This window comes from Mesoplodon bidens (assembly GCF_964165515.1).
Source record: "Mesoplodon bidens genome assembly, contig: HAP1_SCAFFOLD_120, whole genome shotgun sequence".
Classification (NCBI taxonomy): Eukaryota; Metazoa; Chordata; class Mammalia; order Artiodactyla; family Ziphiidae; genus Mesoplodon; species Mesoplodon bidens.
This window is the reverse complement of record NW_027671363.1, coordinates 1-12841: the sequence shown is the minus strand read 5'-3', so window position 1 is coordinate 12841 and position 12841 is coordinate 1. Positions and strand designations below refer to the sequence as shown.

The 12841-nt window shown below is 51.4% G+C and overlaps 1 protein-coding gene across 1 annotated transcript; it reads right to left on the bottom strand.

Moving 5' to 3' along the window:
• Positions 1-1074: 1074 nt before the first annotated feature.
• On the bottom strand, positions 1075-12835 carry LOC308611497 (BCL-6 corepressor-like). Its single transcript, XM_081260244.1, has 9 exons — positions 12791-12835; positions 12126-12368; positions 11129-11310; positions 10647-10880; positions 5603-5769; positions 4307-4452; positions 3476-3632; positions 1764-2051; positions 1075-1504 (listed from the first exon to the last, which is right to left on the bottom strand). The coding sequence occupies exons 3-9, from the start codon at positions 11297-11299 to the stop codon at positions 1468-1470; spliced, it is 1200 nt and encodes a 399-aa protein (XP_081116370.1). The 5' UTR covers positions 11300-11310; positions 12126-12368; positions 12791-12835; the 3' UTR covers positions 1075-1467.
• Between the last annotated feature and the right edge of the window lie 6 nt (positions 12836-12841).

Genomic DNA, 12841 nt, shown 5'->3' with positions numbered 1-12841 from the left:
TGCTCCGCAATGGGAGAGGCCACAACAGTACCACACACACACAAAAAAAAGACAAAAATTAACTGCCCTCTGTATCAATATATTAATGTGTTTCAATCACATATGTTTTCATGAAAGTTTAAACATAAAATCACCTTTAAGATCTAGGCCATGGGATCGGCTCCATGCCATGACAGAATACACCCCGTGACGTTTACTTAACTTGTCTTAAGTGTGATAGAATTCTTTATACCTTGACAAATAACTAAAAGGAAAAAAAAAAACCCCCACACACAATAAGATGAAGAGCCTATACATTTGTCAATCTTGACTTATTTGCTTTTCTTGAGTCAGTTGGAAGTTTATAGCCACATTCTCAAAATCATTAACTACAATCTTCCCAAACAGGTAATTGACGAACAGATGCATTCTAAAACTTGTCAGTAACAAAGTGCTATTCCAGTTTACAGCAACAGTTTAATTCTACTTAGATACTAAAACTGAATACACTGAATACTGCAAACTTGATTCCCAACCACTCAGCAAAGTACTACATACCTTTTCAGATATAGGAAAAAAAAGAAAAAGCATACGATTCTTCCTATTTTCATTTCCAAAGATACATCCCAATCTTAATGATCAATCAGCGATTTAAACGTCAACTATAAACCCAGTATACTGCTGCTGTGCAGTGTACTAGAGCAATAGAAGAGAGAGGACCTCAAACCCTCTGTTCCCTCAAATTCAAAGGCAGGCTTCCTGACCCCTCCAGACCACTACTGGACACAGGGAAGGCACACTAATGTTGCAGGACCCCAACCAACAGTCACCTGCGTTGTAATTACTTCCATGACACACCCTCACCAACACCACTGAGTTTGCTGCTCCTACGGGACGTTACATGTATTTACTATTTTAACACATACCACAGTGCATCATAATTATGATTGCAGATAGATGTTCTAACAATTGAAAGAGAATGATGACTTTTTTGCTCTTTACATCTTGCTATTTCCCTTCCCATAAAATTTCTTGAAGCGAAACCATAAAATATACACAAACAGAAAAAACAGAAAATATACAAAACGTGTGCTTTGCACCTTAACACAAACTTAAGTAAAATTAGTTCTGACAGTATCCGGCATGACAAACTTCCATGGTACAAATGAGAATGGACCAAGGTTTGAGCAGGTACAGGAGATAATCCAGGCATGAACAACACCAAGGAAAGGTAGACAGGAAGTAACATGGTGTGTAGGAAATCACGACACCAGTCTGATGGGAAGAGACTTAAACAAGACTGAAACTCACTTTCTAAACCTCCATCTCCAACTGGACAATTCGCAGGACACAGGTGCACCAAAGTGGCCAATTTATTCAATCCCTTTAATATGGAGGAAGAGTTTAAAATTTTACTGGTTTAATTTGCCCCCAAAGCAACTCTCAACAGTTATGGCCTCTGTCGTCGGAGCTTTGTATGAAATTAAGTCAAAGTGTGGAGCTCCTTTGCCTTTTTTTTTTTCTCCTTAAAAAAGAAAAGAAACAATTGTTCCGAGTAAAAACAAACACATTCCAAAGCATGTGTACATTGAAAAGTAAAGAAACTTTATTAACAACTTCATAAAAACTGACTTAAAATTTTAAAAAGAAAAAAACATGAAGTCCTTCCGACTGGAGTTGTGTCTCATAGTGTCCTTTCTTTACAGAAATAGTCGTATTATGACACATATGCACAAGGATTAACACCATGACACACTGTACACGGCGGGCCCCGGCGAGCTCACCAGTTGTCGTCTGAGTCCAGGTCTCTGGGGAGGATCCACTCCACGGATGAGCCCAGCAGAGTCTGAAGCTCGTTCGTGAACTCCACCAGATCTAAGAGCTCCTTACTTTCTGGATTACAGGACTCCAGGTCTTTGGGGCAAGAGAATAAGAGACTTGCTGACACTTGCCGGCAGAACTCGGCCTCCGCGATGGTGACGATTTCCACATTTGGGAAATTGCAGCGGAATATGCAGGAGGACATTTGCAGTTTCTTGAGCAGGTCTGAGAGCAACAGCCAGTTACGACGCCTACACCAGAGAAAGGACAGTGGTTTGAGTTTCCGGCAAAATTAGAGGCGCTCCCAACTATGAACTACCCGTCTCCTGGCGGTGAAAGGGCCTGCTACTTCCACTTTGATTACCCCACCCCCACCCCACTTCTCACTGTCCTTAGAAAGTCTACTTCTTCTTTTTCTTTTTTAATTTTATTTATTTATTTATTTTTGGCTGCATTGGGCCTGTTGCTGCGCACGGGCTTTCTCTAGTTGTGGCTCGCGGGCTCTAGAGTGCAGGCTCAGTAGCTGTGGCGCACAGGCTTAGTTGCTCCGTGGCATGTGGGATCTTCCAAGACCAGGGCTCGAACCTGTGTCCCCTGAACTGACAGGCAGATTCTTAACCACTGTGCCACCAGGGAAGCCCGGAAGATCTACTTCTAGCGGGGGAACTCTGGACTCATGTGCATGTGTTAAGAGACCACCTAGGGCAGACCAGCCAACTTAGACAAAAGCAGGAGCAGCGCCCCTGAACGAGCCTCGTTGCAGGCCACCCCAGTGCTGCCTTGGCTCTGGTCACAACTCAGGTCATCCCTCTCCAAGTAAGTGCACCCCGTTCTAGTCACTGGGGAAAACCAGTCTGTATGCCAACCCAAGGGAGATGGCAAACACCTCTTTGACCTCTCCTCTCCTCCGGCCCTCACGGAGAGAGCATGAGAAACACTCGAGGTCACCTGGCTTTCCTTGCCTTTCCCACACCTCCAACCTGCCTCTCAATGCTGCCGGGAGTGAGGCTTTTTCGAGAAGGGAGGTGGTACAATCCTTCCTGATACCCTGCCACGCTTTATCATCTCTATCCCGAATAGAATGTCACCACAAGGGCAGACACGTTCCCAGCCTCAGAGTCCAAGGAGGATGCTACTCCTTAAGCACCGGGGTCAACACACAGCAGAGCAAGGTCTCCTGATGTGTTCACTCCAAAGGGTTGGTCATGGGGCACAGTGGCCCGACCGTGGGGACAAGACTCGATCTATGCAAATCTGAAGACACATAAGATCCCAGGTGCCACATACGGCTTTCTCTAATCTTATACGAGAAGCGGGTACACATAAGTATCGTCCCGTGGACCTCACGCGCCTTGGAAGGCCCCTATGGTAGCCGTTTGGGGAGGATCCCTTCCCCAAGAGTTTACTGACTGAAACTGTGCAATTGCAGTCGCTGACTCCCGTGTCCTTTGGGCTCTAGGGGTGTGTTCCAATGAGGGCAGTTGGCTGGGGAGCCCTCCCACCCCCAAACTTTTCTGGAAAAGTTCCACTGCATTATGTGAGGTCGGTGGACACTTGGTGAGGAATTCACTCACCCCCCAACCCAGCCAACCTCATCTACTGAAGGGGATTTCTAACTCCTGCCACCCCACAGAGCAGCTGGGCTGGCTCTTGACCACATGCTGGCCACGCTCACCCCTGAGCGACGGACACCTGGACGTTATAACACGGCAAAAGGGGGTCTTCGGAAAATTCAGATTCCAATAGGTCACCATAGGCCTCGTTGCTGTCATCCTGGTCCTCCGGTCCTGGGGGATTTGCTAAAACATCATAACCACTTTCATCATCTGGTTCTAACCGGGGGGCAAACAAGAGAGAGGTCAGTAAGCTGGAGCAAGATTCCAGCTGTTCGCCAAAAAGGACTCTGGAAAAATTCTTTCCCAAGCAAGTCCTGCTCACAGCACCACCACCACCACCCCCAGAAGCCCAACTGAAACGAACAAGGCTGTTCAGCACACACAGAGCTGCCAGAGAACTCCGAAGAGCAACCGGGGCTACCGTCGTCAGGAGCCTGCAGGTTATTTAAACAGTCTGCAGAGGTGGGGGGGGGGAAGAGAGAGAGAGAGAAACAAGATAACGCCTGCTGGTAAGAGGCAAATGCTGCTGGAGTTCGGGAACATCTCACGCTGGGGCTGGTGTCACCTCCTGACAAGTCCCACTGCACACGCCTCCAGGTATCTGACTGAAACCTCCCCACGCGTCCACCCGCCTTCCTGAGGGACTGCCCGCCTCACCGCCCCAGCCTGCCAAACAAAAGCTAGCCTGGCTAGCCAAGAGTTTTCCAGCCCCCCACCTCGCAAAACTCAAAGTACGTATCTCTTCTTTGACAGACTAACGTTGGGCCGCTTTTCCCAGTAAAGGGTCACTTAGAGTAAACGGGGGGTGGGGGTAGGGGGAACCCAGGTGAAAGGCTGTGAAGTCACCGTCTAGATGCTTGAACAAGACCGTGTCTTGACCTCTGCCGTACCTGTTAAGAACTTCTCCAGAAGTTCGCTGTGGTTCACTTTCTTGATGGTTCTACCTGAGTACGTAGCCAGGGTAGCATCAGCACCGTAGGAGAGGAGCAAGCGGACAATTTCGAGATGATCATTCTTGACAGCATCGTGGAGAGGCCTAGGAGAGGTGCGGGGGATTACACCTGTGCACGCGACGCTTGCTTCTAAGGACACGGGGCAAAATCGAGCGTGTGCGGCCAAGCCTCGTAGGCGCGCTATTTCACCGAGGAGGTGAGTGTACGGTCGCTGCGACAAATTACTCTGTTATTTCAACACATAACCCTTTACGGGACAGGTGAAGGGACCATCTCAGGCCTAATTCTTCAATGCAAATCTCTCTTAATGCATGGCCCAAGGAGGAACTCAGGCCACGATGAAAATGTTTCCAATGAACTTAAATAGTGACAGACTGTAAGAAGGTAACATACGGCGGGGTGGGGGGAAGAACCCCAGCACCACGGAAGCAGATACGAGAAGCCATTGTTACACCATTACAAACAAAACCCAAAAAGTGCAGTTGGTAAAAGAAACTAGGGGCAAAGTGGAACCTCTCCGGAAACCAATTTGGAGATGAGTGATCAACCCTCTCGCCCAGAAGCAGTCGACAGGCAGGGCGAGTTCTCAGGAGGATACAGAGTCCTCCTGCCCGTGTCCGCTGGGGTCAGGAACACTGTCCGCAGTCCCATCCAGAAAGGATGCTATTTGGAAACCATGAGCCACCAAATACCTTACGGTTTTGCTAATGTTATGACCGTCAGGAAAGCCCCAGTGCCCTGCCTCGTGGTGGCATCCCAGGTCCAACCAGGAAGATGCTTGGGCTGACTCACACCTGGGCCTCTGGCCAATAAACCGAGGTCAAGGACAGAGTGGGGGCCAGGCCCGGGGATGTGGGTGGACACGGCAGGTCCTATCAAGCCAGTTGCCACTGGACCTGTCTGTACTCCTGCAACTTTCAACTCACATATATGTTCAAGAGTGAGATTCAACAGACGCTGGTGGAGAGTCCAGGGTCTTAAAAGAGAACAACCCTGATTATTCATGCAGGCTCAACATTTTCAGGGACTTCTGTCCATAAGAGTGTCACAGAGTTTTAAAGTTCTATGTAAATTTGCCAGAAAGATCTGTCCGATTCCATTCTAGAGGACTCCGCCACCAGTGTGCTTACATGGCACTCACTCTCCATCTTTCCTTCTGGGGTTCCCCGCACACCCTGAGAACCACTGCCTATGCCCCAGCAGGGCCAGGCCAAGAGCAAGACCGCCACTGACCCGGTTCCATCCTGGGCACTGCAGTTGACATCGGCGCCATATTCAAGGAGGTGTCGTACGATGTTGAGCCAACCTCTTGCACAAGCCTCGTGCAGGGCACAGTAACCCGCGTTGTCGCGGTGGTTCACATCACAAATCTTGTTCTCCAGGCAGTACAAGACAACTTCCTACGGGGAGAGGAGAGGAGAGGAGAGGAGATACCATCAGACAACCATACAGTGAACCTTGTAAGGGTGACCTCCCCATAGCTTGCCGGTGCCCACTTTCAAAGGCATACATCCTTGGGGCCAAAAGCCCACCATGGCGCGGGCAGGCGGCAGGCATCCTGGTGGGGGGTGAGAGTGCGTGAGAAGGGCTTGGAGATGCAGACAGTGTTGTCTAAGGCTCTGCTGCACCAGTGGCCTGGCCATGGGCAAGTTACCCTTGAACTTCTCCAAGCTTCCACAGGGCTGCTGAGAGGACGCATTCGGATAGCGATGGAAGCCCTCAGCCCAGGGGCCGACGTGACCAGTACAGAGGTGTCACGGCTGCTAACATCTTAGATGACACATTGCCAAGCACAGACCATTCTCACTTGATGGGTCTGTTCAGTCAGTGGCAGTGGACGATAACACAAGTTTAGATCAAAGTATGGATGACCAACACTTAAAGAGAGCTTAAATCAGCCAGAGAACATTCCCCAGCTTAGAGAAGCAGGGACACCCAGGTCACCTACATCCTCGCAACCCTTGTTAAGAACCCAAATCAGAACCTGGGCCTCAGATGCTCTTGTCTGTACGTTAAGTAGAGTTAAAGAGAAGCTCTCTCCCTCCATCCTCGAGGAATGACACAAAATGCCTCCAATAACCCCACCCTCTATTTTGCCTCACTCCACCCTCTCAAGTAAATATGAAAATTTTAGACTGATTCTGCCCCAAGTTAATGACAGGAACCTGATACACCACAGGCTGCAACCTCCACATTTCAAGAATCAAATAAAACGTTCACCCCCGCCCCCGGAGATGTTCTGTGTCAACACTGTGCATTAGAATCACTGTTATTAACCTTATTTCTTTGGCTTGTTAAAATATTAATATGAACCACTCCCAGTAAGCAGAGCAGGAACTTATTCAATGTTTTATTACCTTAAGAAAGTTTTCAGACACATCGAAAGCATTTGCCACCAGAAAACACGTTATACTGTTAATACTGGGTAAGTCGTGCCCAGCAGAGAGCCGTCAGGTTCTGAGAGCTGGGAGTAGGCAGAACGTGCATGTGGCCCAACACATGGTCTGCTGGGTAAGGGGGGATGGGATGGGGTCAGAACAGGCCTCCTTGTGACATCTCTCAGGTAACTTATCTGTTAAACCTAAAACGGGGGTCATTCTAGCTGCTCATAAGTGCGAGATGGGTTCTGTAAAACCTTTTATGCCCTTTGGAGGACACGCCAATCAAAGGTGACCACTCACTTGGGAGCAAACTAGAATGTTCCATTTGCTTACCACGTGAACCCAATGGGGCATGCTGGTAAACCTGGCCATCGGGGCCCTGTTACTTCAGGTCACTGCAGCAGCTCCCTTCCAAAACAAGAGGAGGAAGAGAAAAGGCACGCCCACGAATGCGTTTCTCCGTTTACATCCCAACCTGCCAGAAAGCCCACAATCCTCTGGGCTCCCAGGCCACCTGCCCCGAGCCCTGGTATCCAGGATACCGCATGAAGCTGCTGCTCTTTTAGCAGGCCCTCACTAGCCAGACTTGAGTGGACGGCTGCAAGCTAATGAGTTGTGTGCCCCAGCCAGGGAGAGGCCCTGTCACGTGGCTCTGGGATCAGGTCTGAACGCCACCAACTGCTGTGCACACATCAATTTACTCAACCCAGGGTTTATTTGCTGTGACAATCATGGCCTTCACCTGGAAACCTTCATCACTACTAGGGCAGATTCAAGGGTACCTAGAAATGAAAGGCCGTCCAAGCTGATGGGTAAGTCAACTCTCTTCTCCCGGAAGATGGCAGCAGAGGCAGCAGTAGCCCCACGGCCAGGTCAGACTTTTTGCCACGGGCTGTCCTAACTCAACCACGTTGATCCCACTATTTACACAGTGCTTCTCATTTCCCCAGATGAGGACGTCTTCTGTCACCCACAGGAACCCAGGAGCTACCAGGAAAGGAAGGTAGTACCATCCTCATTCAACACTTGGAAACTGAGGCCCAGAGATATTAAACCCCAAGTTCAATTAACATCAAGTACTAGACCTATAACTCAGGTCTTTGGTACCTGGTCAGCTGGGAAGATTCAAAGGGCCCAAGAGGGCCCCAGTTAGAGGGATGCAATCCAGCTGTGACGAGCATCCCACAGGCCTTCTCTGTTGGGGGTCAAGTGGGCTAACTACACTATCCTAACTAGGAGGGTGATGGCCTCTAAATGGATGGCAACCATCGCCACCAACACTTTCTCTAACTGAAAGGTGAAGAGGCGGGGCGAGTCTGTCGACGCAACACATTCCTTGGTTTATTTTCTCCGCTAGAAATAAACGGGAGTGTCTGAAGGGCAGCCCAGCCATTCCCAAGCAAAGTCAAACTGCTTTTGTCGGACAGCTCTCTGTTCAGCGGCTATAAGCCGAATGCCATTACCCGCAAAATGTAACCATAAAGGCCATAAGCCCGACGTTGTTAATTAAATGCCTCATTAACTTTTTGAAAAACATGACTTAATCAGTTCATAGAAAATTTTACCATCACCGCTAAAGGCACAAGCATGTGGTTGCACACGGGCGTTTCAGCCTAAGAAATAGAAGCCTTTTTCCCAGGAGGGAAAGGTTTGAGGTCTTTGGCCACGCAAGTGATCTATTTAACGCGGATCTGAAGCCAGAGTGTGTTTCTAAACTTCCAGAACCACATTATCATGACATAAAGCTCAGACAGCCTTTATACTGCACATGGTATCTTTGGCTAAGCAGAAGAAAATAACCAAGAATGCTGAAGACAAAACTTCAGGAAAACCCTCCCAAACCACACCCTTATCTGCTTAAGCAAACTGTCCTTCAATTTGAAAAGGTTGAAGCTGCCACATCTCCCAACTGGGCCTTCATCCCAACATTTAAAATTCTGCCCAGAGAAATCCCAGAAAGTTGGATTCAAAGTTGAAAGCGTTCATCTACTTGTCACAATGTTCAGCATCAACACTGGTGATCTGTGGAATCTACATATTGAAATTTACATTTGAAGAAAAAAACAAATCCGACCCTAAACATTCCCAAGGCTTCCTGTGCAATCAAAGGCCAGGTAGCCTAAAAAAGGATGGATCAAGTGCCCCTTGGTCCAGGCCTCAGAGCCACCAAACCAAAATGGAAACTGTCTTAGAGGACCAACGAGGGTCTTTTGACGTCTCTGGTCCCAAAGGGAGGCTGCTGGAAATGATGCCAAGTTCACAGGTGGGGCTCGGAGCCCCGCCCTCCACGGCGGGTGCAGCAGCACCCCGCCCCCCCATCTCCACCATTTGCTGGAAGCGGGAGTCTACTTTCTCAACCCTAACCCAAAAGTTGGGGTTAGGGGTCTCCCCCCGACCTCCAGCGTTTGCTGGAAGCAAGGAGACTATCTTCTCAACCACGGGGGGGTCTAGCTCAACACTATGTGCAACATCTGCTCTGTCCTCCTAGGCGCCCGCTCTCAGCTCTTGGGAAACCAACTGGGTGCTCCTTGGACTTCACCTGCAAGTAACTGCGCTAACTACCACAAAGTGCTCTCTAGCTAATGGAGAGGTCTCCAAGAGACGTGTAGATATAAACAACAGCACATTCAACCCACAACAACAACAAAAAAACATCCCAAACTAAGCATAGCCCTAGTGCTTCCAACTTCCCACCCACAGTCATGCCTTAGGGCCAAGGCAGGCACACTTCCAAGGGCTCACGGCACTATGGACCGGGGTGGGGGGACACGACGGGAGACGGGGGACAGGGGCACAGAGCTGGCTGAGGGTGTGGGCGCCAGGGCTCCGGGCCAGCCTGGGTCCTGCCACCCCAGTGCTCAGCCACACCTCCACGCTCAGCCTGCTGCACCGCGTTTTACTGTCACCATTCAACTCCCAGAGGGCTGATGCCAGCACAGAAAAATGCCTTTGCCCTGTGGGCTATTACATCACAATTGCTACTGACAAGTATGGTGGGGGAACTGCACAGGGCATGGAGAGTCATCTGTCTCACAGAGGTTTTGAACTGTCAAAAGGGCAATTCCAGTGTGAGCCAGTCTTGCTGAGGAGCGTGGTGGGCTGTGGAGCACTGCTGGATTGCTACCTGTACGGGTATCAGCTAACCCCTCTGAGGCTCAGTTTCCTCATCCGAGAGTGGGCTAGTACTCGTTACTCCCAAGTGAAGATGTTAAAAGGGTGAAAGGAGTTACTACAGATCACACGGGCTTAGGCAGATATCAGTTATCTTTCTATGTTGCTCTAGCAATAGAGGCCATCACTGTCATCAGCCGTGCTGGGTTGGGATACAGCAGTGTGGACAGGGAGTTTTGTGCAAGGCTCAACCCCTGCTCCCCGCCCATCAGCCCTCGGCTCCCGTGCCCTCTCAGAAAGAGACTGCTCAGGTCTGCCCCACTCCCACCCCTACTCTGCACAGACACTTCCCACCCGCTACCCCACAGGGGCATCACTCTGCCCCAAACAGCACAACTTAGTAGAGCTAATAACTACTCTCCTTCTTGCTATTCAGAATCCAAAAGGGCTCATTAAAATTCCCCTGGTCGCCAAGCCCTGGGTTAGGTCAGATTTTATATCAGAGATAAGTGAGCCGGACTGGCCGAAGCAGCCTACCTGCCTGAACGGGAACGGAACATCAGAGAGGCCTGCCTTTCTTTTCACACCACGACTGAACAAGCCACCAAAGAGCCCGCAGTGTGAGCGGGAGCCAACGCAAACACCCTGCTGGAACACCCAGCCCAGCCCGCCACGTGGAGGGGGCTGGGCTCTGAGACACGCCCCCCATCCCCAGCCAGTGTGTCCCCCACCCAAGGAGCAGCAGCCGGTGGATCCTGATCCGGGGCACCCACAAGGATGCTCACCTCGTAGCCAAGCCGGGAGGCCTGCTGTAGGAGGGTGTCGCCTGCGTTCTTATTGACAATAAGTCTCCGCGCTTCTGGTGGCATCGGGCGGGACTGGGTGGTCTCTGGAGGGGAGCTTGAGCATGTCAGCTGTGAGGCCTGGGAAGATGGTAACAATTGCTGCAAACGGTCCAAGGGCTTCTGGTCCTGCTTGGCCGGCGAAAGATCATAGTCGGAACTGGGCTCAGGCCGCTCCTGAGTGGAGGAAAGCACTTTTCCTCCTCTCTGTCTGAGGGAGGCGGGGCGCGAGGAAGGGGCTGCATTTTTACTCGCTGGGAACTTCACCGCCACCCAGGAGACACGTCCCCTAGGAAGGGGCAGGGACGTTTTGGGGGGAGGGGTTCAGGAAAAGGAAAGCTTTGTCCCCAGAAGCAGAGAAGTAGGCAGGCGGGATGTGCCTGCAGAGGCCCGGGGGGCGGGGGAGAGCCAGGGGCAAGAGGTACCTTGCCATCCGCATTGTCCACGTAGGAGTCCCCTGGCAGCGGCAAGCCCCGCCTGGGCTCCTGAGGGATCAAATGCTTGGTTTTGCACGGTCGCTTCGCGGATGGTTTCTCGCTGTTGTCGGTGTATTTCTGCGGCAGGGGCGAAGGCTGCCGATCCATTTCTTCGTCCATGCACAGCACATCTGTCAGGGGGAGAAGCAGCGGGCGTTACACAGTTGTAGCCGGTGAGGAAAGAAAAGCCCATTGTTAGCACTGATCGTTGGAGCAGCTTCAGTTTTTAAAGATATACCAATTATGTTTTCAAAGCACTAATATTTTTTTTTTTTTTTTTTTTTTTTTTTTTGCGGTAGGCGGGCCTCTCACTGTTGTGGCCTCTCCCCTTGCAGAACACAGGCTCCGGACGCACAGGCTCAGCAGCCATGGCTCACGGGCCTAGCCGCTCTGCGGCATGTGGGATCTTCCCAGACCGGGGCACGAACCCGTGTCCCCTGCATCGGCAGGCGGACTCTCAACCACTGCGCCACCAGGGAAGCCCAGCACTAATATTTTAATTATCCCACATTCAACCGGCAAATGGGCTAACCCACGAAACGCCAAATGGCAAGTCGCTTCAAAGGGCCGCAAGAGAGGGCAGAAGCCAGCCCTTTTTGCGCTCCCGTCCCCACCCATGGGGGGCCTGGGTGCTCGGGACAGGGCGACTGGGGACAGACAGCCTGAGGCTGGAATGAGGGCACTGACAAGCGCCCGGGGTCACCCAAGACTTCCCTTCCTGCCCAGCCGCGGGCTGGGTGATGAGGAGCAGCCCAGGAAGTCGAGCTCCCACCTCACTGTCCATTCCATAAGAAGTGTGCAGGCTGAAAGGACCTCAGGAAGAAAACTCCCCGCTCGCCACACGCTACTCTTGTCAACTTGGATGGCCCTCAGGTCCCCTCCAGGGCCGTTTCCCACAGAGGGCGGGTGATCCACCCTCCAGGATCGCCCCCCGCCCCGTGCGTACCTTGTTCATTGTCACTGCATTTAAGGGACTCCTCCAACCAGCTTCTGTTGCTTTGGGCCTCTGCCCTTTTCCTGCCAGGTTTCTCTTCGGAGATGCTATTGCCCTGGGGGGTGACCGCAGGCTGGACCGCCTGGGTCACTTCCTTCCTGCCCTGCCGGCCAGGTTTGCTCTCTGCTGCCGACACCTGCTGCTTCTGCCGTTCTCTAAGGTGCAGCAAGCGGCGCTGCTTTCTGGGATGGAGCCCTGTTAATTCAATGCACACCTCAGGTTGGTCAGCTCACTATAATGTGGCTCTTCTAAGCGGTTAGAGGAACTGTTTGTCATTTCCCTCTCAGGCCAGTCAGCTAATGGAGAAATAACTACAAATTAATGAAGAAGCCCCCCAGGGCGGGGAATGAACTGTCTTACACATCACTAACAGGAGTGGGGGAGGGGAGGGGTGTGGTCACTGTGTTGGCTGGAACTTGTCACCAAGTCTCGGGAGGGGGCCTATTTGCCTTTGGCCACCTTTGGGCTCCAGCCCCGCCACCTGGCTTTGGGGGGGTGGGGGGTGGGGAGGTGTGAGTGGCTCCCCCCAGGGCTCCAGGGTGGGACTGGAACTTTCCACTGCTCCGCTCCAGGACTTCCGTAGGGTGCCCTGCGGGCCGAAGCGAAACCGAGCTCACCTTTGGAGACCCGTCTCGGCTTGGCTTTCAGCAGAGAGTTCTCCGGGAGCA

Excerpts from the sequence above, each read along its gene's own strand:
- LOC308611497 (XM_081260244.1), bottom strand. The coding sequence starts at position 11,299 with ATGGACGAAGAAATGGATCGGCAGCCTTCGCCCCTGCCGCAGAAATAC. Across the intron at positions 10,881-11,128 it reads TGGACAATGCGGATGGCAAG|GAGCGGCCTGAGCCCAGTTC; the intron begins GTACCTCTTGCC and ends TCCTCCACTCAG. Across the intron at positions 4,453-5,602 it reads AGTGCCCAGGATGGAACCGG|GCCTCTCCACGATGCTGTCA; the intron begins GTCAGTGGCGGT and ends CACCTCTCCTAG.